This window comes from Kogia breviceps, chromosome X (genome assembly GCF_026419965.1).
Source record: "Kogia breviceps isolate mKogBre1 chromosome X, mKogBre1 haplotype 1, whole genome shotgun sequence".
NCBI classification, from domain to species: Eukaryota; Metazoa; Chordata; class Mammalia; order Artiodactyla; family Physeteridae; genus Kogia; species Kogia breviceps.
The window spans coordinates 42,195,951-42,223,038 of NC_081330.1; the positions used below are offsets into that span (position 1 = coordinate 42,195,951).

At 41.4% G+C, this 27,088-nt stretch overlaps 2 protein-coding genes and 1 non-coding gene across 3 annotated transcripts in view; 1 reads left to right on the forward strand and 2 right to left on the reverse strand.

Annotated features, from left to right (window-relative positions):
• BEX4 (brain expressed X-linked 4) overlaps nucleotides 1-27,088 on the reverse strand; it is a 111,218-nt gene that overhangs the window by 60,590 nt on the left and 23,540 nt on the right. The gene's annotated exons all lie outside the window — the stretch shown is intronic.
• Nucleotides 1,476-7,312, forward strand: LOC131748073 (nuclear RNA export factor 3-like). The gene is made up of 17 exons (XM_059050165.2): nucleotides 1,476-1,541; nucleotides 2,162-2,245; nucleotides 2,353-2,457; nucleotides 2,582-2,662; nucleotides 2,769-2,838; nucleotides 2,993-3,081; nucleotides 3,204-3,311; nucleotides 3,476-3,585; nucleotides 4,472-4,508; nucleotides 4,873-4,941; nucleotides 5,027-5,082; nucleotides 5,226-5,333; nucleotides 5,440-5,498; nucleotides 5,607-5,722; nucleotides 5,818-5,860; nucleotides 6,523-6,595; nucleotides 7,126-7,312. The coding sequence occupies exons 1-17, from the start codon at nucleotides 1,491-1,493 to the stop codon at nucleotides 7,310-7,312; spliced, it is 1,446 nt and encodes a 481-aa protein (XP_058906148.1). The 5' UTR covers nucleotides 1,476-1,490.
• On the reverse strand, nucleotides 11,939-12,011 carry TRNAA-CGC (transfer RNA alanine (anticodon CGC)). Its single transcript has one exon. It is a non-coding gene; the product is annotated as a tRNA-Ala (tRNA).

Here is a 27,088-nt window from a genome sequence, read left to right on the forward strand (position 1 = left end):
TACCCTCTGCATTTATTGTCATGCATTTTCATTCTCTGTATATTTAAATCCCCAGAAGAAATTACTATCATTGTGTTATATAGTGAACACTCATTTAAATTTGCCTACATATTCACAAATGTCATTAGTCTTTCCTTCCTGTATCTATGTGCCTCCACCTGGGAGGATATTTCTTCCGCCCAAAGAACAGCCTGTAACATTTCTTTTAGTTTCAGTCTTCTGGTCACATATTTTCCGAGTTTTTGTTACAGGATGATGAAATGAATCCATATCTTAGGACTGCTTTTCCTTAAAGCATACTTTCTCTCCTGTTACCATAATACTGTTACACTGAGTTGACAATCTTGTTACTTTTGGAAACTTCTCAACCAAGATCTCTTCAAATACCACTTCTCCACTGTTCCCTCCCCTTCTCTCCGGGACTCACATTAACCATGGGCTAAGTACGTTCAATGCATCACCTTTAATTATCTCCCCCTCGCTTTTGGTATTCTCCATGTTATGTCTCTCCAGGCTCCATTCTGGACCTTTTCATCGGACGTATCTTTCATATCTCCAATTCTTCCGTCAGGCAGGGAGGTCACCTTTGACCCTTGAACCATCACGCCAGGGTAGATTTCAGGGTAGGTTTTTTTTTGTGCCTCTAGAGCCGTTCAGGGAAGAGAGAGTTAGAGATGAAAAGCCACTTGTCCCAGATCACATAACCTGAACCAAGCACAGCAGGGACTAACATTACAGACTAAACCCTGGGTCCAGACCCTTTCCTCTGTGCTTGTTTTCTTCTCAGCTGTGAATATTGCCCACCTCTCATTTCCTGAGAAGCAGAAACACAGTGAAGTCTCTCGGCCTTTTTTTTTTTTTTCCCCTTCCTAACTATGATAATTTCCTATTTAGATTATAAAGTTGGTGATATTTCTTCATTAGCCGTGATATTTACCCAGGAATTTTTCTGGTACTGAGACAATTGAGGTGATATTCTCAATTTCAGAGTACAATAAGCAAGTGACCTCCTTACAAAGAAGAGCAAGATGCTGGCATATTTACGAAAGGAGGTATAACAATTGGTCTGAAGAAGTCAGGTCTGGTATTCATCCTTCATCCCAGCAACAACAAGATGGAGATCAAGCAACAAGTGATGTTCACAAGGACACTGGAGTAAGATAGTAAGTGACGAGGCAGCATGGCTGACAAGTATCAACCAGTGGAAAACACAACCTTGTAGTTAAATAAATATGTCATTCTTCTCTCTAACCTGGAAGAGTGTGGAATGATGGGATCAGGTTAATGGTTGAGCAGTCTTTATTGTAGCTCTGCTATCATTGGGGAAAATGTAGAGAAGACTTCCCAAGAATATACGGACCATTTTCTTCTCTCCACTTCCCCACAGTGCTCCCTACGCCATTCTGTCCTGCCAACGGAGAGGCAATTTTCAGAAACAAGACGAAACCCATGTTAACAAGGTGACAGAGCAAAAGCCTTCAGAGAGAAGAATGGAGAGAAACAGGCAGGATGAGACCTTGGGGAGCTGGTTCAAGATCAGGGTGAGTGTGCTGGCTAAATGGACCTAACATGTAGAAGAAGATGACAGAGGGAGTCATGTTGGGCACGTGTAGAGATGCTGGGAACTTTTCTCTCGTGGCAGGGGAGTTGGTCATCTGTCTTGTTACTACTACGAGATAACTTCCTAGATCATGTGAGGGCAGGTTCAGAGAAGCAATATAAAGGGAGCAGACTGACTGCAGGGAGCACGGGAGAGGCTAAAAGCAAAGGAGGAAACTACTGCCGAGGAGATGGAGCAATGTCACACCAGAAGAAGCAGTTTGGCTCAAGCGGAGTGTGGGAGGAGGCTGAGTCTCTGGGGTCCTTGTCAGAGGGGCAGGCCAGGTCTGCCTTAGGTAGGATCTCTTAGAACTTTATAAAAGTAAGTACATGTGAAAGGTATGAAGTTGCTTATTTCAGGAAAAGTATTTAAATGGAAAGAAAAGGGAATTTAGGAAGTCCATGTCTGGTGTAAAAGTTAGTGATAACAGATATTGTCCTATCTTAAGAGATTACCTAAAGCCTGAAAAAAGGTCCTAAAGCGAGACACAGCTGGGTCTTATCTTAACCTTGGATTCCACTGTATCACTTTTCTTTCCCCAATTATTTCTTTGGCTCCTAGATTCCCTTCGGTATTAAATACGATGAGAAGTGGCTGCTGAATTTGATTCAGAAGCAATGCAGTGTCCCCTTCACCCCAGTCGAAGTAAGAGAGGACATTGAGGCCGATGAGAGGAAACGGGGTAGATGGCAGGCCCAGATGAGAAATGGCTCTGGCCTCATATTATGCTTCTCTTGTCACTCTCCCTACAGTTTCACTATGAGAAAATGCAGGCCCAGTTCTTCATTGAGAACGCCAACATTGCCTTCGCACTGAAGAATGTCAATGGAGTGATTTACAATAAGGATAATGAAAGGGTGTGTGTCGAGGGCATGAGCAGGGCTAGCTGGGGGCAAGAGGGCAGGACAGGGGCATGGTCTTGCTTGATCCCAGGGCTCAGATTTCCTGGAGCTTACCCAGCCCCTCTTGTGTTCTCAACAGATACCTATCTTTGTTGAGCCCTGTGGTGCACCCCACTCTGTGCTGAAGGAGCTGAAGTCAAAAAAGGTGGAGCAGATAAAGGTAATGCAGACTCAACACAACCTGTGCACTCACAGCCAGACCCACCTATTGCCCCCCATCACCACCTCAGACTCAGAGCCCCTGAGCCCCATCCCTAACTCTGCAGGTGCCCGTGAAGGAACGATATGATGCCTCCCAGCAATCTCTTGACATCCAGAGAGTCCGCTCTGACCCTGGTATGGCTACAGCAGTAATTGTAGAGAAGGTGAGGGCAGAGGGGTCTAGCCGGGAAGGATACTCAGGAATGGTAACTCGGGGAGGGGTTGGTGCTGGAGGTGTACCAGCCAGGAGCCTCTCAGCCTCTGTTTCCCTCCTCCTGGCTTCCTGGAGACTTGATGACCCGTGATACGGGAATGGCGCGAAACCCTGGAAATGGCATGGCCGCATCCCTGCAGATCCATCCAGGGAATATGCCCAAGGTGAGGACCGCAGATCCAATGCTGGGGCTGGTGGTGATGGTGGGAGGGATTAGGTAGAAGAGGCAGATTGGTCACAGGTATCCCCTGCTGGCGTCCTCACTCTAACTCTTTCCTCATCATAGCTTTTGTCCTTGGACCTGAGCAATAAGCAACCCTACCAGCTGCATGGCCTGTCCAACATGATGCCGAATGCTTCCAACACCAAGAACTTGAACCTCTCCACCACTGAGGTGAGCTGTGGTACCCAGATCTGTCTTTGAAGGGAAGGTGGGAAGGCTCATGTGATGGTGACAGAAGAAGGGAAATGGATTTGTAGGAAAAGGAAGGGACTAGGGGTGCACGGCTGTCCTGGCTCTGTTTCTCTGGCCCATGTGGCTCCTCCTCATAATCACAGGTGAAGTCTGCAGGGGAGATGGACAAGCGTGAGCGGCTGGAGCCAGAAGGGATGTGTGCAGACAGAAACCCCCTGTGCACCACCTTCCCTGATAAGTCAACCAACATAAGGTCAGATGTATCCTCTGTTACCCACTGGGAGCCTGAGCTACTCCCGAGAGTGCCCGTTTGCAAGGGGCAGCTGACGTGGACCTCTGGGAGGACTACAGGCCCTATGCTCTCCTCTCTGCATCACAAAGTTGACAAAGTTTCAACCAACATCCAATGGGCCCCCAGCCCAATATTTGCATATTTTACATTCTTACGTGCTGTGTCTGAGCCATTCTGGGGCAGGTGAAGAGCTGCAAAAGGGGCGCCATTTCCCCTTTCTTCTCTCTTCTTCCCTTACCCCCACCACGGGAGAGCTTCTTTCCCTTCCCTTTGTGTTCTCTCTCTCCCTTGTCTCTAGGCCCCTATGTCTCTGTCACCTCTCCCCTCGTACGTTCACTCCCTTTCTGTCTTCATCCCCCCTCCATCTCCCTCCCTGCCTCCTGAACCCCACCTCACTCACCTCCATGCCCCAGCATCCTGGGCCATCCATGGGGGGAGTCCAGGTCTTGGTCCAGGCCTTGGCAGAGTGTTGGACCCCCAGTGAGGTAGCAGAGCCTCAGGCACACACCCCATTCCCTCTTCTCCCCACAGCCTTCAGTGGGGCGCTGGAGGAAGGAAGGGAGGGGAAAGAACCCCTGCAGCATGGGTTTGAAATGCTGGGCCCTGTGGCACTGGAGAAGGGAGTGGGGCAGTCTTGGGGGGGTAGCTGCCCAGGGGAAGGAGAGGAAGGGAGGGAGGGAGGCTGGGAGGGAGGTAGGGCATGCTCTCCCTCTGTACCAGTCGATGGGGGACGTGTTCAAGGCCCCGTAAGGCTGGGACACTGCGGTGTGGGTGTACTTGCTCCCATGAGGAGGAGGGTCACCTCCACGGTTTCACTGACTTTTCTATTTTGTCTTGATTTCGGCAGCTCCATCCTGGAATTGTTCCCCAAGTTACTCACCTTGGTAAGTGTATTGCTTGTTCACTGACTCCTCTAACTGGCACTGACAGCACCCACAAACTACTCTGAACCCCATTAGGTCTTGCCCCAGTTACAGTTTTGAAACTGACCCTTAAAGTCCTGGGCGGAGGGGCATGGTACAGCTCCCATGGGAACCTGACAAAGGCTCTGGGTCTTCTTCAACCGCGTTCTTCCCAGGCTTTGGGGAACCCACGGTGATGATCCAAACTGTAGTCCCGCCCATGGAATTTCCAGGGCCCTTTCACCCCTGACCTCTGACCCTCACCCTCTCTTGGGCTCATCCTTTTCCCTGATCATCCAGTAACACCTCCTGGTCTGCACTGCTGACTTCCTCTTCTCTTCCCCAGGATGGCCAGGAGACATCCCCACTGGCTAAGTGTGGTATTGAAGCCAGCAAGCGCTTACCAACCTGCAAGGTGAGGATGGAGGATCAAGCTGGGTTTTAAGTGGTGCATGAGAAGGGGGTGTCAGCCCTGGTCCTGAGGACTGTTTTGATTCCAGGGAAACTACTTTGGATCTCATGAGCTGAAGAGCCTAGTCCTGCAATTCCTGCAGCAGTAAGTACCTCTGGGAAGCTGAGCAAGGGGAGGAGGGCTAGGACAGGTGAGGCCACCTAAGCACAGGTCTGCTCAGGGGAGCTTTCAAGTCTCATTTGAGGTCCAGACGACAGAGGTAGACTGTCCTCATTGCTCCCCCTCAGGTACTACTTGATCTATGACTATGGAGACCGACAGGGTCTTGCGGGTGCTTATCACGAGGAGGCCTGCTTCTCCCTGACCATTCCCTTCCACCCTGAGGACCCAGCCCCGTGAGTATCACAGCACAGGCTCTACTCCTGGGCCGTGTGGCTCCCCTGCAGACACAGGCCAGCTCCTGCAAACACCCACCACCCACTGTTGCTCTTTGTCTCCTAGAAGCAGCTTGTGCGAGTCCTTCAAGGACAGCAGGAATATGAAGAAGCTCAAGGACCCCCGTGAGGGTGTGATGGGAAGACTGGGTGGGAAAGGGTGGTGAAGGGGTCAATCATAGGGCCCGGGGCGTGGCAGCCCCTGACCTTCACTCGCTTCCCCTCCCCTCACAGACCTGCGGGTCAAGCTGCTGAAGCACACAAAACGTGTCATTGTGCACACCCTCTGTGTGTTGCCCAAGACTCAGCATGACTTCAGCTCCTTCGTGGTGGACACGTGGTTCCAGACGGTGAGCGACTGCTTCCTCCCTCGGGCGGGTCCAGGAAGTTGCAGGTGGGTAGGAGGTGGAGGTGGTGACTGTGTGCCTGGGCTCTTCCCTTTCAGGGAACGATGCTCTGCTTCTCCATCAGTGGGGTTTTCAAGGAAGGTGAGTGTGTGTAGACCCCCACCCCAGATGCCCCCTGCTGCCTCCCCCTGGCCATGCTCACTCCCAGAACCACCCAGTTTCCCTGACCCCTTCCCTTCCCCCCCTTTGTTTCCCTTCCTTATGCCTCTCTTCCCTTCCCTTCTTTTCCCTTCCTTTCCCTTCCGTTCCCTTCACTCCCCTTTCTTTCACCTCTGTTGCTCTCCCTTCCCTCCCCTCTCATTCCCCACTGTGTTCTCCAGCCCTCAGTCTTTCCACAGACAACCCAGGTTTGAGGTGTGTCCATGCCTGTCTGCCCTGCACACCCTGGGTGTTGGGGACACAGGCTGTGGAGTTTGGTGGCTCTCATCCCAGATCCTTACTCTGAGAACTTGGGCTGTTACTTAACTTTGCAGTGTCCGCATTTGCACAATGGGGTAGTAATATTCACCTCTTGGGCGGCTGTGAAAAATGCATCCCTTGAACTTGTGAAGTGGTTGTCAGGGGCCCTGTCACTGGGCGCAGACTGCTCCTATAGTTGCCCTCCCCATTCCCGACACCCTGGCCCCCGTGAACAACTGCCCTCTCAGCCTGAGTGTCCAGTCACACCCTGACTGGGGGCCACCGTGTGAGCGTGTACATCACGTGTGGCTCTACGGGGTACGGTTGTTTGTTTGCTGTTGAAGTGGAAGGAAGTTCTCAGGGCTGTGTGCGTGCCTTCACCCGGACCTTCATCGTTATCCCTGCCAGCTCTTCCAGGTGAGAGCCCTATTGTGGGCGGGAATGCCCATCCCCGCCTGGGCTCAGGGCTGTGGGAATGTGGTGGCGCAGACCTTAGGTTTACTGGGTATTGTGGAAAACCAGCAGGGAGATCCCAGGAGCAGTCTAGCCTAGTGTTAAGAAGAGCATGGGCTCTGGAATCGGCCTATGGGGTCTCTCCTTGACACAACACTCACTCGCTGTGTGACCTTGGTCAAGTCACATGACCTCTGTGTGACTCCGTGTCTTCTTCCGAGAATGGGGATCAGAGTGTCCACCCCTTGCGCTGTGGTAAAGGGTAAATGCGAAATTGTCCCTGGGTTGGGGATAAACCTATAAATCGAGTGAAGGTGGTAGACAGTCTCTCCAAAGGTGGGCTCTGTGGGGAGGGGCAGAGGTACCAGTCAAGGAACCTGGGAGATAGACACAAGCAGGGTCTGGAAAGAATCTAGTTGCTGAGTGCCAGTGGGAACAGGATCACTGTTGGGTGTGTGAACCATCAGTATTCTGAGAGTCCATGTTTCCTCCAGTCTTTGCATCGTGAATGACGAGCTGTTTGTGAGTGACTCCAACCCCAAGAAGACTGATTCTGTGTTCTTCATCCCAAAGCCTACATGCTGTGCTAGCTCCATTTCCACCCTGTCCATGGAGTTGCAGGCATTGGTGCAGGCTTTCTCCACCTGGTCTGGGATGAACCTCCAGGATTCTCAGAAGTGATGATGAAGATCATCGTGTGCATACGTGTACACGTATATTCGTTACCTTGGAAAAGCATTCATTGTATTCAGTTTTGTGGGGAGATGAAGTAGAATCAAAATGGAATTGACAGCATATCTCAGTGTGTATGTGTTTCTCTTTCTCGGTCTCCTCTAGCCCAATCACCTCCCTCTTGCTAGTGTAACTTTGTCTTCAGTTCAGATTCTGGCTGGATTCCAATCTCAGGATTCAATTACCCAGAAAATGATAGATACAGAGGGATTGCTGCCAGGTGGTGAAAAATTCCAGAAAACTCTGGTTGAAGCCATTATACCAAGATCCCCACCTCCACCCCTCGTTTCCCCTTGCTGAGCACCCTGGTCTGAAAGTCTCAGAGATGACATTCTGATCTGGCCACCTGGTTGCAGCCATCTTCATTTTTCATTTTTAAGGGAAAGGAGTACATTTTGCAAAGAGTAGCAGATGTCTTGGAGTGTTTTGTTTACTATGAATTCAGTTTTGTTTTGAAAATTCATATGTATATCCAAGTAGTTCCACCTGCTGTTGACCCCAAATCTACATCACGTTCATTGACGTATCTCTTCTCTCATCAGTGTAGGTTGACATGTCCACACTGTAGAGGGTCCTTCCCAGAGAGCAGCGTATTTACCCTCCATCACCCACTCGTGTACAGGCTGCCCAGTTCTTCCCCAACATCCTGTCTGTCATCCCGTGACCGGGACAGTGGATACAGCTGTCCAGACTCCAGTCTGTGCCCCATTCCTCTCAGTTACCTTCCCAGGGCTGTGTGTTTCCCTATGCCGCTGACTGTCAATGCACTGCTGCTACCTGGTGAGTCGTTGTATTCATGCCATGGAGTACGTTTTTATGGCTTCTTTAACACCTATCAATTTTTTCAGACAGAATTAGAATTATTTTATACATAGGTCAATACATTGGCTTTTGATGGAGAACATTGTATTTTTTTTTTTCTTTTTGCTCTTTCAATAAAGTTCTTTGTAGAGTACTCTGATACTGGAGGGATGTTGGTGCCACCTCATGACAGAAGCCTGACTGCAGCTTGAACAGGCAGAGCAGGCAGGTGGAGGGGAGGGCCCGTGTGTGGCCAAAATTCACCAGGCAGAGCTTTCTGGAAATGTGTGTGTAAAGAGAAAAACCCAGTTACAGGTTCACTGAGGTATCCAGACAGAAATCACAGCCTCTCTCTATGTGTTGGCACTCTACCCTTGGATTTACTTTCTCTGCATCCTCCCAGAAATTTTTCACTGAGGGCCTTCTCCTCATTTGTTGATGAACTCTTTTCATCAGCTCAGTGAATTGTATCAAAACACAACACTGTTCTGCCAAGTTAACCCCCAATTTAACATTCACCCTCACTATGTTTTTTTCTTGTTTTTTTTTTTTTTTTTTTTTGCGGTACGCGTGCCTCTCACTGCCGCGGCCTCTCCCATCGTGGAGCACAGGTTCCGGACGCGCAGGCCCAGCGGCCATGGCCCACAGGCTCAGCCGTTCCGCGGCACGTGGGATCCTCCCGGACCGGGGCACGAACCCGCGTCCCCCGCATCGGCAGGCGGACTCTCAACCGCTGCGCCACTAGGGAAACCCCCTCACTACCTTTTGTAAATTTTTATTTGTGGTTAAAAAAAAGCATAACATATAATTTTCTATCTTAATCACTTAACCATTTTTAACTGTATAGCTCAGGAGTATTAAGTATATTCACATTGCTGTGCAACACATCTCCAGAATGTTTTCATCTTGCAAAACTGAAACTCTGTGCCCACCAAACCGCAACTCCCTATTCCCATCTCCCCCCAGCCCCTGACAACCACCCCCATCTATCTGGCTCTATGAATTTGATTACGTTAGATACTTCATATAATTGGAATCATACATCATTTGTCATTTTGTGACTGGCTTATTTCACTTAACATTGTATCCTCAAGGTTCATCCATGTTGTAGCATGTGACAAGATTTCCTCCTTTATAAAGGCTAAATAATATTCTATTGTATGTGTATACCGTATTTTGCATATCCAGTCATCTATTTTGATGGATAATTGGGTTGCTTCCACTTCTTGCCTATTGCATATAATGCTCACTGAACACACGTGTGACAATATCTCTTCAGGATCCTGACTTCATTTCTTTTGAATATAGAACCAAAAATGGGGTTATATGGACCATATGGTCATTCTATTTTTAATTTTTTGAGACTGCCCCCTACGATTTTCTATAGCAGTTATATATATATATATATATATATATATATATATATATATATATATATGTAAATATATAATTTTCCATTCCCACTCACAGTGCACAAGGCTTCCAATTTCTCTACATCTTCAACTACACTTACTATTTTCTATTTTTTTTATTGTAGCCATCAAGATGGGTGTGAGGTGATATCTCATTGTGATTTTAATTTGCATTACCCTAATGATTAGTGATCTTGAACATCTTTTCATGTTCTTATTAGTATTTGTTTCCTTTTTGTTGAATTATGGGAATTCTTCCTATATTCTGGATATTAACCCCTTGTCAAATATACGATTTACAAATATTTTCTTCCATTACGTGAATTGCTTTTTCATCTTGTTGATTGTTTCCTTTGATGCCCCAAAGTTTTTAAATTTGATGTAGTCCCATTTGTCTATCTTTGCTGTTGTTTCTTGTGCTTTTGCTGTCATATCCAAGAAATCCTTGTCAAATCCAAAATCATGTAGATTTTCCTCTATGTTGTCTTCTAGGAGTTTTACAGCTTTCGGTCGTATGTTTAGGTCTTTGCTGCATTTTGAATTAATTTTTCTATATGGTATAAGGTAAGGGTTCAAGCTCATCCTTTTCCATGTGTATGTCCAGTTTTTCCAAAACCATATGTTGAAGAGACTATCCTTTCCCCCATTGTGTGGTTTTAGTATCCTTGTTGAAAATCATTTTACCATGTTCACGATAATTTATTTCTGGTATCTCTATTCTAAATATCTGTCTTTATGTCAGTATCACAGTGTTTTGATGACTGTAGCTTTGTAATATCGTGAAATCAGGAGGTGTGATACCTGTAAATTTGTCATTTTTCAGAAATGTTTGGCTATTTGGGGTCCTTTGAGATTCCATATGAAATTTGGGATTTTTTTTCTATTTCTGTAAAAACTCCATTGGGAGTTTAATAGAGATTGCATTGAATCTCTAGATGACTTCAGGTAGTATGAACATTTTAACAACAGTAAGTCTTCCTAGCCATGAAAATGGGATGTCTTCTCATTAAATTTTGTCTTCTTTAATTTCTTTCTTCAGTGTTTTATAGTTTTCAGTGTAAAATTCTTTCAACTCCTTTGTTAAATTTATTCCTAAGTATTTTAGTCTTTTTGATGCTATTGTAAATGGGTTTGTTTCTTAATTTACTCTTCAGATTGTTCAGTGCTAGTGTAAGGAGACACAACTAATTTTTTCATGTTGATTTTATGCTTTTCAACTTTGCTGAATTTATTAGTTCTGACAGTTTATTTTTCCCCCTGGAATGTTCATAGTTTTCTACATATAAGACCATATCATTGGCAAACAGAGATAATTTTCCTTCTTCCTTTCCATTTGGATGCTTTTTATTTGTTTCTCTTGTCTAGTTTCTTTAGCTAGGGCTTCTAGTACTATGTTGAATAGAAGTGATGAGAGTGGGCATTCTCTCCCTGTTGAATTTAGAAGAAAAGCTTTCAGTCTTTCAAAGTTGAGTATGGTATTAGCTATAGGCTTTTCATATATGGCCTTTATTACATCGAGGTAGTTTCCTTCTCTTCTAGTTTGTTGAATGTTTTTTATCATAAAAGGGTGTTAACTTTTGTCACATGCTTTTTTTGGCATCAATTAAGATGATCATGTGTGTTTTTTTTTTCCTTTATTCTGTTAATGTAGTGTATTACGAGGTTGATTTTTGTGCTTGACTCATACTTGCATTCCAGGAATAAATCCACTTGAGCATGGCATATAATCCTTTTAATAAGTTGTTGAATTCAGGTTGCTAGTATTTTGTTGAGGCTTTTAACATTAATGTTTATTAAAGATATTGGCATGTACTTTTCTTTTCTTGTAGCATCTTTGTCTGGCTTTGGTATCAGGGTAATGGTGACCTCATAAAATGTGGTTGGAAGCACTCCCTCCCTTCACTTTTTTTGGAAGAGTTTGAGGAAGACTGGTACGAATGGTTCTTTAAATGATTAGTAGAATTCTCCAATAAAGCCATTCAATCCTGGGCTTTTCTTGTTGGGGAGAGATCTGCTTACTGATTTATCCTTTTTACTATTTATAAATCTGTTCAGATTTTGAAAAAAAAATTCTTCATGGTTCAGTCTCGGTAGGTTGTATGTTTCTGGGAATTTGTCCATTTTTTTCTAGGTTATCCAATTTTTTGGCATATAATTGTTAATAGTATTCTCTTATAATCCTTTTCATTTCTGTGGCATCAGTTGTAATGTCCCTCTTTAATTTCTGATTTTAGATTTTTGAAAATTATTTATTTGGTTTCACTGGGTCTTAGCTGTGGCAGGCAGGCTCCTTAGTTGTGGCTCACTGGCTTTTTAGTTGTGGCATGAGTAATCTTAGTTGCAGCATGCATGTGGGATCCAGTTCCCTGACCAGGGATCGAACCCGGGCCCCCTGCATTGCGAGCACAGAGTCTTAACCACTGCACCACCAGGGAAGTCCCTGATTTCTGATTTTAGTTATTTGAATCTTCTCTCTTTATTCTTAATCTACCTAAGGGTTTGTCAATTTTGTTGATCTTTTCCAAAAACCAACTCTTAGGGCTTCCCTGGTGTTGCAGTGGTTGAGAGTCTGCCTGCCAATGAGGGGGACACGGGTTCGTTCCCCAGTCTGGGAGGATCCCGCATGCTGCGGAGCGGCTGGGCCTGTGAGCCATGGCTGCTGAACCTGTGCATCTGGAGCCTGTGCTCTGCAACGGGAGAGGCCACAACAGTGAGAGGCCCGTGTACTGCAAAAAAACAAAACAACAACAATAAAAAACAAAACAAAAAACCAAAAAAACACAACTCTTAGTTTCATTTTTTCCTATAGTTTTTCTGTTCTCTCCACTCTCATTTACATATTTCTTTTGTGCAGTTATTTCTTTAAATTTAAGATCTGAACTCCCCTCCAAAACAGAGCCATGTATGTTGCCCAAACACTCAGATATAGTTGGGCAATTCTGTGCTGTTGTAGTTATGGGGTCAGCATACTTTACTTAAATGTGTACTTAGCTATCATCCACACTGTCTGACAAGTTCAACTGTGTTCTGTAGAATATTTGCACAGGATTTCCCCTAGGATGTGATCGCTTGTGGATTCCAGCCATGGTATCTAGAACTTTTTTTTTAATACACAGATGACTCTATGAATTTGGATCCTTGTTGGAGAGCTTCATTGGTTTACCACGGCAGCCCACAATGCCCCGTTCTTTTGTCTTTAAAGTGATCTGTCTGCCAACCTAGTGAAGGTAAGGATTTTTGAAGATACAGGGAAGAGTCCTGCACTGAGCTGAGTCCTTTGACCTTGGAGCAGAATCATTTAATAACCAGGGAGTGGATGTGACAAAATGTAATTGGTGGTGTTATAACAGTTTATGACATCTGGAAAGTGTTGCCTTCCAAAAGATATTTTGGGAGGAGGCCTTCAAGATGGCAGAGAAGTGAGACGTGGAGATAGCCTTCCTCCCCACAAATACCTCAGAAATACATCCACATGTGGAACAAATCCTACAGAACACCTAATGAATGCTGGCAGAAGACCTCAGACTTCCCCAAAGGCAAGAAACTCCCCGGCACCTGGCCGTGTGGCTGACAGGGTCTCCAATACTTCCAGGTAGGTTTCTGGACCTGCTGTGGGCACTGTGAGGCCAGCTCAGACTCTGATCTGGCCTTACTCTGGCGTGTACTTGCCCCCAAATCCCACAGTCGCCCCCAAGGTCCACAGCCTCAACTGTGGGAACACTCATTGTCTATTCAGGTATTCCACAGACGCAGGATTTACCAAGCTGATTGCGGGGATTTAATCTGCTGCTCCTGTGGCTGCACGGGGATATTTCCCTTCCTCTTCTTTGGTCTCACAGATCCTGGGGGTTCAGCTTTGGTTTTGGCTCTGCCTCTGCATGTGGGCTGCCCTCAGGCGTCTGTTTCCCACTCAGGCAAGAGGGGGCTAAAGCAAGGGCTGATTAAGGCCCACTTGCTCACTCAGGCCAGAGAGAGGAAGGGATACAGCAGTCACAGTAAGAATGTGTGTGGGGAGTGCCTGCGGCAGCAGAGGCCAGCAGGATGTTGCCACAGTGTGAGGTGCGCCATGCATCCTCCAGTGGAAGTTGGCCCCGGATTGCAGGATCCTGGGCAGTGGCGGGCTGCACAGGCTCCCAGGAAGTTGTGGGCAGCGACCCGCGCTTGCACACAGGATCCTTGGTGGCAGTGGCAGCAGTCGTGGTGTCCTCCTGTGGGGTCCGAGATAACAGCCGCGGCTCGCCCCCACCTCTGGAGCTCACGTAGGCAGTGCCCTGCCATCTGTGGACACATGGAGCAGGAAGTTCCTATGGCGGGCCCACCCCGCTCCTGGCATACCCCACAACAATGGTCTCTTGCCTCTCTGGCAGGTCCAGGCGAGGTGTGGACAGTAACCTGTGTTCGCACACAGGATTCTTGGTGGCTGCAGCGGCAGCGTTAGCATTTCATGCCCGTCTCTGGGGTCCGCGCTGATAGCCGCGGCTCGAGCCTGTCTCTGGAGCTCATTTAGGTGGTGCTCTGAATCGCCTCTCCTCGTGCACCCCGAAACAATGGTCTCTTGCCTCTTCGGCAGGTCCAGACCTTTGCCTGGACTCCCTCCCGGCTAGGTGAGGCGCTCTAGCCCCCTTCAGGCTGTGTTCACGCCGCCAACCCCAGTCCTCTCCCTGGGATCTGACCTCCGAAGCCCAAGCCTCAGCTCCCAGCCCCCGCCCGCCCCGGCGGGTGAGCAGACAAGCCTCTCGGGCTGGTGAGTGCTGGTTGGCACCGATCCTCTGTGCGGGAATCTCTCCGCTTTGCCCTCCGCATCCCTGTTGCTGCGCTCTCCTCTGTGGCTCCGAAGCTTCCCCACCACCAGCCCCCATCTCTGCCAATGAAGGGGCTTCCTAGCTTGTGGAAACCTTTCCTCCTTCACCGCTCCCTCCCACAGGTGCAGGTCCCATCCCTATTCTTTTGTCTCTGTTTCTTCTTTTTTCTCTTGCCCTACTCAGCTACGTGGGGGAGTTTCTTGCCTTTTGGGAAGTCTGAGGTCTTCTGCCAGTGTTCAGTAGGTGTTCTGTAGGAGTTATTCTACGTGTAGATGTATTTTTGATGCATTTGTGAGGAAGAAGGTATTCTCCAAGTGTTACTCCCCCTCCGTCTTGAAACCCCACCACCCCGCTGAGAGCAATTTTAAAAGTAGATACACAGATTTCTTTTCTAGAGTTGCTAATTTAATAGGTCTGGGATGTAGCATGGCAGCCTGCATTTTGAAAAGTCACCCCACGCCTTCCTAAAATCAGTTACATTAGAGAAACCCTAACTGGGATAGGTATAAAAACGGTTGCTTATTGGTCTACCTGATGAACATTGCTTTTAATCTTAGTTCATCACATATAAAATTTATCTTACCTATTATTTTACTACTATTATCTTTAGCAATTACACGTTTTAAATTTTTTAAACAATACAAACACTAGTAGCATAGAATATGAAACAGTTTAGAGTTTTACTTTCAATTCATGTAGAAAAATACATACCATATATTTATATGTTTTAATGAAATCACATGCTATATAGTCAGTCCTCTGTATCTGCAGGTTCTGCATCCTTGGACTCAACCAACTGCAGATAGAAAATATCCAGGGAAAAAATTCCAGAAACTTCCAAAGAGCCAAACTTGAATTTGTCGCATTCCAGCAACTATTTACATAACACTTACATCTTACTCACGGCTATTTACTTACCATTTACATTGTATTAGTTATTATAAGTTATCTTGATGACATTTAAAGTATATGGGAGGATGTGCATAAGTTATATGGAAATACTACACTATTTTATATAAGGGACTTGAGCATCTGCAGAATTTAGTATCGGCAGGGGTCCGGGTCCTGGAGCAAACTCCTTGCAAAGACAGCTGTATATGGTTTTTCCACTTGCTTTTTTCCCCCCCTTTTAAAAATATTCCTTGGATAATTATTCATGTCAGTAAACATACAAGTATTCATTCTTTTTTTTAAAAAATGAGATAGAATTTATATATAATGTTGTTTAAGGTGTACAACATGTTGATTTGATACATTTATATTTGGCAATATGATTACCACCATAGCTTTAGTTATAACCTCTATCACATCACATAATTATCATTTCTCTTTTGTGGTGAGTACATATAAGATCTAATCCCTCAGCAGTTTTGAAGGATAATACCGTACTGTTGACATAATCACTATGCTGTGCATTAGATTTCCAAAATTTATTCATCTACTAGATGCAAGCCTGTATCCTTTAACATTTCCCCAATTTCTCCACCCATGGCCCCTGGTAACTATCATTCTACTCTCTGTTTCTACGAGTTTGGCTTTTTTAAAGTCCACCTGTAAGTGATATCATACAGTATTTGTCTTTCTCTGTCTGGCTTATCTCACTAGGCACACATCCTTTGACAGACGCTTAGGTTGTTTCCACATTTTGGTTATCGTGAATAATGCTGCAATAAACATGGGAGTGCAGATATCATTTTGACATTCTGTTTTCATTTCCTTTGGATATATACCGAAACTGGGATTGCTGGATGACATAGTAGTTATATTTTTAATTTTATGAGGAAACTCCCTACTGATTTCCATAGTGGCTGAACCAAGTTACATTCCCACCAACAATGTACAAGTGATCCCTTTTCGACACATTCTTGCCAAAACTTGCTATCTCTTGTCTTTTTTTGTTAAACATCTTTATTGGAGTATAATTGCTTTACAATGTTGTATTAGTTTCTGCTGTATAACAAAGTGAATCAGCTATATGCATACATATATCCCTATATTCCCTCCCTCTTGTATCTCCCTCCCACCCTCCCTATCCCACCCCTCTAGGTGGTCACAAAGCATCGATCTGGTCTCCCTGTGCTATGCTGCTGCTTCCCACTAGCTATCTCTTTTACATTTGGTAGTGTATATATGTCCATGCCACTCTCTCACTTCGTCCCAGCTTACCCTTCCCCCTCCCCGTGTCCTCAAGACCATTCTCTAAGTCTGCGTCTTTATTCCTGTCCTGCCCCTATGTTCATCAGAACTATTGTTTTTTAGATTCCGTTCTTGACAATAGCCATTTTAACAGGTGTGAGGTGATATCTCACTGTGGTTTTGATTGCATTTCCATAGTAATTAGTGGTGTTGAGCATCCTTTCATGTACCTTTTGTCCATTTGAATGTCTTCTTTGGAAAAGTGTCTATTTAGATCTTCTGTCCAGTTTTCAATCTGACTGTTCTTTTTTTTTGTTATTGTTGTTATTGAGCTGTATGAGTTCTTTACATATTTTGGATAGAAACCACTTATTTAATATATCGTTTCTAAGTATTTTCTCTCATTCTGTAGATTGTGTTTAATTATGTTGACGTTTTTATTGATTTGCAGAAGCTTTCTATTTTGATATAGTTCCACTTGTTGATTTTTGCTTTTGTTGTTTTTGCTTTTGGCATGATTTTAAAAAAATCATTGCCAAGACCAGTATCAAAGAGCTTTTCCCCTATATTTTCTTTTAGGAGTTTTACAGTTTCAGGACTTATGTTTAAGACTTTAATCCATTTTGAGTGTATGTTTGTGAGTGGTGCAAAGTAGGGTCCAATTTCATTTTTCTGCATGTGATTATCCAGTTTTCATGACACCATTTCTTGAAGACAATATCCTTTCTCCAATGAGTGTTCTTGGCTCCCATTTCAAATATTAGTTGACCGTATATGCAGGAGTTTATTTCTGGACTCTCTTTTTTGTTCCATTGGTTTATGTGTCTATTTTTAAGCCACTAACAAATTGCTTAGTTACTATAGCTTTGTAGTATAGTTTGAAATCAGAAAGTGTGGTGCCTCTAGCTTTGTTCTTCTTTCTCAAGATTGCTTTTGCTATCCAGGTCTTTTGTGGTTCCACACAAATTTTAGGATTTTTTTTTTCTATTTCACTTTAAAGTGCCATTGGAATTTTTATACAGACGGCATTGACTCTATAGATGGCTTTGAGTAGTATGGACATTTTAACATTAGCTAATATTTTAACAATATTAGTTATTGTGATCCATGAACACTCGGTATCTTTCCATTTGTGTCTTCAATTTATTTTATCTGAGTCTTGTAGTTTTTATTGCACAAATCTTTCACTTCCTTGGTTAAATTGCTTTGTAAGTATTTTATTTTTTTGATGTTTTGGGGAATGGAATAATTTCCTTTATTTCTTTTTCAAATACTTTGTTGTTAGTGTACAGAAATGCAACTGATTTCTGTATGTTGATTTTATATCCTGCAGCTTTACTAAATTTGTTGATTGGTGCCTGTAGCATTTGATTGAGTGTTTACGATTTTCTATATATAAGATTATATCATCTGCAAATAAAGACTTTTTTCTTCCATTCTTATTTGGATGCCTTTTATTTCTTTGTCTTGCCTAATTGCTCTAGATAGGACTTCCAGTACTATGTTGAATGAGAGTAGTGAGAGTGGGCACTGTTGTCTTGTTCCTGATCTTAGAGGAAGTGCTTTCAATCTTTTGCCACTGAGTATGACGTTAGCTATAGTTTGTCATATATGGCCTTTATTATACGTTCATTTTATACCCAGTTTGTTGAGAATTTTTATCATGAAGGGACATTTTGTTTTGTCAAATACTTTTTCTGCGTCTATTAAGAAGATCATTTTTATCTTTCACTGTAAATATTAATGAGGTGTATTCCATTTAGTAACTTGTGTATAGTGAACCATCCTTGCATCCTAGGGATAAATTCCACTGGGTCATGGGGTATGATCCTTTTAGTGTGTTTTTGGATTCAGTTTGCTAATACTTTTTTGAGAATTTTTGCATGCATTTTTATCAGGGATATGGGTCTACAGCTTTTTTTTTTTCCTTGTAGTGTTCTTATCTGACTTTGGTAAAAGGGTAATGCTGGCCTCATACAATGAATTTGGGAATTTCCTCTCTTTTTCAATTTTTTGGAAGAGTTTGAGAAGGATTAGCATTAATTCTTTAAATGTTTGTTAAAAATTCACCAGTGAAGCACCTGGTCCTGAGCTTTTCTGTGTTAGGAGGTTTTTGATTACTGATTCAAGCTACTTACCTGTTATTAGTCTGCTCATATTTTCTCTTTCTTCATGATTCAGTCTTTGTAGGTTGTGTGTTTCTAGGAATTTATTCATTTCTTCTTGGTTATCCAATTTGTTGGCATATAATTTTTCACAGTAGTCTCTTTTGATCCTATGCATTTCTGTAGTATCAGGTGTAATGTCTCCTCTTTTGTTTCTGATTTTATTTGGGTCTTCTCTCTCTCTCTCTTTTTTTTTAGTCTAGGTAAAGGTTTGTCAATTTTGCTTCTGTTTTCAAAAATTAACTCTTAGTTTCACTGATTTTTCTATTGTTTTTCTCATCTCTGTGTTATTTACCTCTGCTCTGGTCTTTGTTATTTCCTTTCTTCTGCTAACTTTGGACTTACTTTGTTCTTCTTTTTTAGTTCCTTGAGATGTAAAGTTAGGTGGTTTATTTGAGTTCTTCCTAATTTCTTAATATATGCATAAACTTCCCTCTCAAACTGCTTTTGCAGCATCTCACATGATTTGGTATGCGGTGCTCCCTTTTTACTTTATTTTGAAGTAGTTTTTCATTTTGCTTCTGATTTCTTCTTTGACCCATTTGTTGTTCAGGAATGTGTTGTACAATTTCCACATATCTGTGTGTCTTCCAATTTTCCTCTTGTTCTTGATTTCTAGTTTCATAACACTGTGGTCAGAAAATATATTTGGTATTATTTCAATCTTAAATTTACTAAGACTTGTTTTGTGTCCTATCATATAGTCTAACCTGGAGAATGTTCATTTTGCACTTGAGAAGAACATGTATTCTCTTTCTTTTGGATGGAATATTCTATAAATATTTGTTATGGCATTTTGGTCTAATGTATGATTCAAGTCTATCATTTCCTTGTTGATTTCTTGTCTGGATGATATACCCAATGCTGAAAGTGGGGTATTGAAATCCCCTACTATTATCATATTGCTGTCTATATCTTTCTTCAGGTCTGTTAATGTTTACTTAATACATTTGGGGGCTCTGATGTTGAGTGCATATATATTTACAATTGTATATCTTCTTGGTAAATTGACCCCTTTATCATTATAGAATGACCTTCTTTGTCTCTTATTAGTATTTTTGGCTTAGAGTCTATTTTGTCTGATATAAGTATGGCTACTCCTGCTTTCTTTTGTTTTCCACTGCATGGAATATCTTTTCCCATCCCTTCTCTTTGTGCCTATGTTTGTCCTTAAATCTGAAATGAGTCTTTTGTTGGCAGCATGTAGTTTGGTCTTGCTTTTATATCCATCTAGCTACTCTGTGCCTTTTGATTGGTGAATTCAAACCATTTGTTTATATTTAGAGCAATTATTGATCTGTAAAAATTTACTAAAGCCATCTTCTTAATTGCTTTCTGACTATTTTGTAGTTCCACTGTTTCTTTATTCCTCTGTTTCTGTCTACCTTTTTGAATTGGTGATTTTCTGTGGTGGCATTCTCTGTTTCTCCTTCCTTTATCTTTTGTGAATCTACTCTAAGTTTTTGCTTTGTGGTTACCATGAGGCTTACATAAAACATCTTATAGATAAAATAGTCCATTTTAAGCTGATAGCAACTTAACTTTGATTGCATACAAAAGTTCAACACTTTTATTCCCTCCTTTTATATTTTTGATGTCAAAATTTAATAAGAAAGATGTCTCTTTTTATATTGTGTATTCATGAATAAATTATAGTAGCTATAGTTATTTTTAGTACTCTTTTCCTTTAGCCTTTATATTATAGTTAAGTGGTTAATCCCTTATCCTGTTACAAAATTAGAGTTTTCTAAATATGACTGTATATTTACCTTTACCAATGTGTTGTATACTTTCATATGTTTTTATGTCACTGACTAGCATCTTCTAATTTCAGCATGAAGCCCTTCTTTCAACATTTCTTGCAAGGCAGGTCTAGCAGCAATGAGATCCCTCAACTTTCATTTGTCTGGGAAAATCTTTGTTTCTCCTTTATATCTGAAGAATAACTTTATGGGATAGGGTATTCTTGGCTGATTTTTTTTTTTTCTTTTAACACTTTGAATGCATCGTTCCACTCTCTTCTGACCTGTAGGGTTTCTTCAGAGAAGTATTTTGATAGCTTAATGAGGGTTCTTTTTTAGGTTACAATCTTTTTCTCTCTGATGGCTTTCAGGAATCTCTACCTTTGATTTTTGACAGTTTCATTTAGTGTGTCTTGGAGAAGGTCTTTTTGCATTGAGATGAGGGTGATTTATTAGCTTCATGAACTTGATGTCTAAGTTTCTACCCAGGTTTGGGACGTTCTCATTTATTATTTCTTTAAATAAACTTTCTGCCCCTTCTCCCTCTCTTCTTCTTCTGGAGTCCCACTTATTTTAATATTTTACATTTGGTTTTCTTTGCTTTTTTAAATTCTTATTTCTTTGTTCTCTAATTCTGTTATTTCAAATTTTCTATCCTTCGAATCACTTATTATATCTTCCATTTGGTCTACCCTGTTGTAGATACAGTTTGTTGCATTTTTCATTTCATTTATTGAATTCTTCAGCTCCAGAATTTCTGTTTGGTCTTTTCAATGATTTCTGTTCCTTTGTTAAATTTCTCATTTTGTTTATGTATTGTTTTCCTGTTTCATTGAATTGTCTTTCTGTGCTTTCTTTGAGTTTTCTCAAAACTGCTATTTTGAATTCTTTATCAGCTAGATCTGTGTCATTGAGCTTGGTTATTGGAAGATTTATTATTATCTTTTGGTGATGACACGATTCCTTGATTCTTCATGTTCCTTGAGGTTTTCTGTTACTGCTTTCACATTTGAAGTAGCAGTCACCTCTTACAAACTTTATTAGCTGTCTTCAAGTGGGGGATATTTTTCATTGGTCTTGCTTATATCTAGGGTTTTCTCAAATCTTTTATGGATCCACCTGCTCTGCACTTCCAACTCCCTCCTGTAGCAGAATTCTTAACCCTTTATGTCCTCTCTGGTTCTTACAACTTGCCAGGCTATTTGCTGGAAACCTCTCTTTCATTTTCCAAAAAGTGGCACTATAGCTCAAGTGTGTGTTTTCTCCCCTGTCTACAACCATGGTCTGTTTTTTCTGAAAACACTCTGTTTACCTCTGCACTTGGGGGTGCACACATGGAGCCAGCCTCAGAATGGGGAAAGTGTGGGTTTAGCACTCAGAGTTTTGGGAGTGCCCATGGGCCCAGTGGGGGGATCTTCCAGTGAAGTTCTCTCAGAGGCTTGTGGTCCAACTTCCTGTTGAAGTTCTGTGTACAGTGAGCAAGTAATGTCCCTTTAATGCCCTTCAATATTCTTGTCTGCCTTTTTCCCAAAATAGTCCCTTTCCCAAGTCATCGAGTTCTTGCCTCAGTCCTTTGGGTGCTTCTGGAGAGAAATGAGTCCAGCAGTATCCCACAAAGCTGGAGTAGCCAGGTACTCACTCACTGCTCTCCTTTTCCCCTATGGGAGAGGTCACCAGCTAGGTCACCCTCATGGGATTTTTTGCCATAGGGGATGGGCGGCATTGGTAAAGTTCCTCTTACGCTCTTGAATGCATCCAAACTCAAGGAAAAATATAATTATTTAGAATGATAGATAGCTTCTAAGCACAGTATTCCTTATACAAAAAGCTATTGTTCACTAACCTAGAAACTCATGTGGTAGATAAGAATTGTTCTAATGCTGAAAGTTTTATCACTGTTTTATTCATGGTCATTAAAGATTTTTTGTTGCATTTATTTCAATTTGAAACATTTTCCATATGATAACACAAGTTGCAAACAATGGTGATTGTAAAAATTATCGGTGCTTTAAAACATATAACTGTTAATGTAACATATCTAGTTCAAAGCTTAATAAGATTTTTATTAAAGAAAGAATTTTGTTCATCCCCTATGAAAGCCAGATTGTCTTGATAAAATCAGGAAGGATTATTTTAAAATTTTCTTCCAATTGAGACAGAAACAAAAGTGAGTGTGATAGTTTTCCTAAATTTTAAATACAATGCAAAAGATTGTGTTTTATTTACATCTCCATCATGCAGAATCACACATAAATTATATGCATACATAGAAGCATCTCACTCCTTTCAATGGCTGCATAGCATTCCACCATATTGGCATGCTCAAAATTGTTTAACAACACGTGTTTTTGATGCCTCACAAGAAGATTGACCCCTCCCCACCAAAACAACAATGTTGCTCCTGTTGAAAAACACTGGGGGTTTTGGATTCTTAACAAAATTCCACAATCATCAAATCACTCCCATGAAGCTCCATGAATGTTATTTGTTCTCCAGAATGATTGTGAAATTTAGATATTACAGTACCTGTTTGCCCACACTTTCACCAAGAGTTATTTTTAAATGTAATATGGCAACATATATATATGTGCAACAAAGTGCAGAGAGTAATTTTACAAACACCAAAGTACCCATTACCCAGATTTGCCACCTGCTGGTGTTTAGCATTATCTTTATAGTCTTCACACTAACTGCATTAGAGCAACATACTAGAAAGGTAAGTGACATGCTGTGGATGAACAGCGCATGGGGTGGTTCCTGCCAATAGTGGGGTTGGGGATTGTAAGTGAAGCCTCAAGAAGGAAGTGCCATTTGAGCTGAGAAAGGATGAGTAGTCAAGGAAAAGTCTCCAGGGGGGCATTCCAGGAATGATCCATTGTACAGAAGAGAGAATGTGCAAAGGTATATACTTGGTAGTTATGATGAACAGTTCAGTGTTGCTTCAGTGTAAGATACTTTGATGGATGAAGTGAGAACTAATGAAGGGATAGTACCAGATAAGTGTCTGAGAGCTTAGAACCTGTGACCAGTCTATTCTTTGACTTTACTAAATTTATCTATTCTTGTTGATGGGCATTTGTTTGTTTTCAGCATCGGGTTATTATGAATGATGCTGCTATGAACATTTTGTATATTTATTTTTGGCATACATACAAATTAATTGTTGTTAAGTATTATATATTTGCCTATGGGTACAATACAGGCTATCAGGATAACCTGTAGGCTATCAGGTATATGTAAGTTCAGCCCTAGTAGATGCTGCTTAACAGTTTTTCAAAATGGCTGTACCGATTCACACCCCACTTACTCTACATCTTCACCAACAGTATCGTTAGCTTTACTTTCAGCCATGCCAGAAGGCATTGCATTATGTTTTTAGTCTGGATTTTCCCAATAAATAATTATGTTGAGCAGCATTTTATATGCTAAGTAGTCATTTGGATAAAGTAGGGTTATATCTTTTTCTCACAGCATATGCTATATTTGGCTAAAACATATATATGAAATTTATGTATGTGTGCACTTATACACATTTATATAAAGAATATGGACCTGACTATTATTAGTGGCAATATTAAGCATTTGTTCTATGCCAGGTACACTTCTAAAGTGCCTCATTTATATGAATTCATTTAATCCTTATAAAACTTTAAAGGGTACATTTTTCAAGCCAGTGAAGGATTCAAAATGCAGAAATATTAATATCACACCTATGGGTTATACTGGTTTTCAGTGGTTAATGGGATCCCTGATTATATGCATTTTCTTCTTTATGCTTGATTGAAATATTGAACATTACCAGCACCTCAGAGGACTTCTTCTGCATGTAAAGGGATGAATATGTTACCTTCCCAGTGGTCACTAAAATTCCTCTTAGGACTGGTGTGGCAAACAAATTATGTGGCATTAATCCCTTGCACTCTGAGTCTTTGTATATTTCATAGGTCATAAAGGTGTTATCTGATATAAGTGCAGAGACAAATGGTCCTAGGTCATTTGGTAAAGTATTTAGAAAAGAACAAAGTTATACTCCAGCACCTGAAGTATAGGTCCATTTAATTTTTTTATTGTATGCATAATGTATACATATGTGCATCTATGGACATATACAGAAAAATAATGCAACTGAAAAATAGTCAAAGATAATGATAATAAGTATCAGGGCATTTTCTCCGAACTTCTGCCCTTCAAAATCTGGCTCCTTTGTCGCATGACAAAGTCCTCTGAAAGTGAAGACACCCTTCCAGTCCTAAAGGTGAAGTGGATGTGAAGCAAGCATTATTTTGGTCTCCAGAAGAGCCTTCTGCCCCCTATAGATAAACCTGCAAGGGGAAATATTGCACAATGTTAACAGCGTGCCAGCAGGTGGTGGGTCTATTGGCGGCCTGTGCTTCCATTACATTTTCACATGTCCACAATTTTAAGAAATTGTAACTGGTCACCAATGGAACAGAAATGAGACAGGCTGGGCACTGAGGTAATACATTAATTAGGAAATGTTTCAGACAACAGCTAAGGGGTTAGGGTAGATTGAAAGTAAGCATGCCAGCAAGAATGTACCTTTTATCTGCAATTATATGGTTAAGAAGATGGACTTCACTAGAGGGACAATGTTCCCAGAACATTAATAGATATTTGGTGCTTTAATAGATATTTGGCTTAACATCTTTGTACTTAATGGTCTAGTTTTTGCTTTGCTTTGTTATAGATTTCTGTGGAGAGGGACAAATTTAAAGCATCGAATGAGTGTATTTGTATGTATTAATTTTAATTAAACAAAGCAGATTGAACGACATTATATTATGACATGTTTCTTAAAAGAATAATTACTACATAAATTGCTAAAGTATGCATACACAAAATACAAACACTACATTGAACTGTAACAGCAGTTGTCATTGGAAGAGTGGAAGACCAAAGAATTTCACTTTCCATGCCCTATACTTGTGTACTTATTTTTGTTTTTTACAAATGGAGCTTATGTTCTTTTTTTCATTTTTTTTTATTTTGGTAAAATACATAGAACATAAAATTTACCATATTCACCATTTTAAGTGTACAATTCAGTGATATTAAAAATTCATAATGTTGTGCAACCATCACCACCATCAATTTCCAATTTTTTTTTCATCTTATAAAACTGAAACTCTATACCCATTAAACAATAACTCCCCATTTCCCTTCCTCCAGCTCCTGGCAACCACCAGTCTACTTGCCATCTACTCTAAATACCTCATATAAATGAACTCATATAGTATTTGTCTTTTTATGACTGGCTTATTCACATAGCATAATGTCCTAAAGGTTCATTCATGCTGTAGCATATGACAGAATTTCATCCATTTTACAGGCTGAATAATATCCCATTGTGTGTATATACCACATTTTGTTTATCCATTCATCTGTCAATGGACACAGGTTGCCCCCACATTTTAGCTATTGTGAATAATGCTGCTCTCTATGAATGTGGGTATACAAATATTTCTTCAAGACCCTGCTTTCAAAGTTTTTGGATAAATATCCAGATTTGGATCATATGGCAATTTCCTTTTTAATTTTCCTGGAACCACCATACTGTTTTCCACAGTGGCTGTACCATTTTACATTCCCATCAAAAATGCACAGGGTTCCAGTTTCTTCACATCCTCACCAACACTTGTTGTTCTCTGTTCTTTTTTTCTTTCTGATATTAGCTATCCTAATGAGTATGAGGTTGTATCTCATTGTAGTTTTAATTTGCATTTCCCTAATAATGATGTTCAGCATTAGTGAGGCTGAGCATCTTTTCATGTACTTATTGGACAGTTGTATATTTTTTAGAGAAATGTCTATTCATGTCCTTTGCTCTGCTTATTTTTGAATCAGGTTGTTTGGTTTTTGTTTTTGATTTTTTAGGATATTAATTTCTTATTATATATGATTTGCAAATATTTTCTCTCATTCTGTGGGTTGCCTCTGTGGGTTTACTCTGCTGATAGTATCTTTTGATGTACAAATTTAAAAATTTTTCATGAAGTCCAATTTTTCTATTTTTTTCTTTTGTTATCTGTGTCATACCCTAGAAATTACTGCCAAATCCAATGCTGTGAAGCTTTTGTTTTCTTTTTAGAGTTTTATTGTTTTAGATATTACATTTTGATCCATTTTGAGTTAACATTTCCATATGTTGTTAGGTAAGGGTCCAACTTCATCCTTCTGCATGTGAATATCTAGTTTTCCCAGCACATTTGTTGAAAAGACTTTTCTTTTCCCATTGAATGGTCTTGGCACCCTTGTCAAAAATCATTTGACTAGATATATGACTGTTTATTTCTGAGATCTCTATTCTTTTCCTTTTGTCTATATGTCTGTCTTTATACCATTACCACACTGGTTACTGTAGCTTTGTAGTAAGTTTTGAAATCAGGAAGTGTGAGTCCTCCAAATTTGTTCTTTCATTTCAAGGTTGTTTGGGCTATTTATGGTCCCTTGAGATTCCATATGAATTTAAATATAGATCTTTCTATACTTGTGGAAAACATCATTGGGATTTTGATAAGGATCACATTGAATCTATAAATTGTTTTGGATAGTGTTGACATTTGAACAATATTATGTCTTCCAATCCATGAACATGGGGTGTGTTTTCATTTGTCTATATCTTCTTTCATTTCTTTCAAAAATGTTC

Excerpts from the sequence above, each read along its gene's own strand:
- LOC131748073 (XM_059050165.2), top strand. The coding sequence starts at position 1,491 with ATGGAGAGAAACAGGCAGGATGAGACCTTGGGGAGCTGGTTCAAGATC. Across the intron at positions 2,663-2,768 it reads AAAAGGTGGAGCAGATAAAG|GTGCCCGTGAAGGAACGATA; the intron begins GTAATGCAGACT and ends CTAACTCTGCAG. Across the intron at positions 5,334-5,439 it reads CACCCTGAGGACCCAGCCCC|AAGCAGCTTGTGCGAGTCCT; the intron begins GTGAGTATCACA and ends TTTGTCTCCTAG.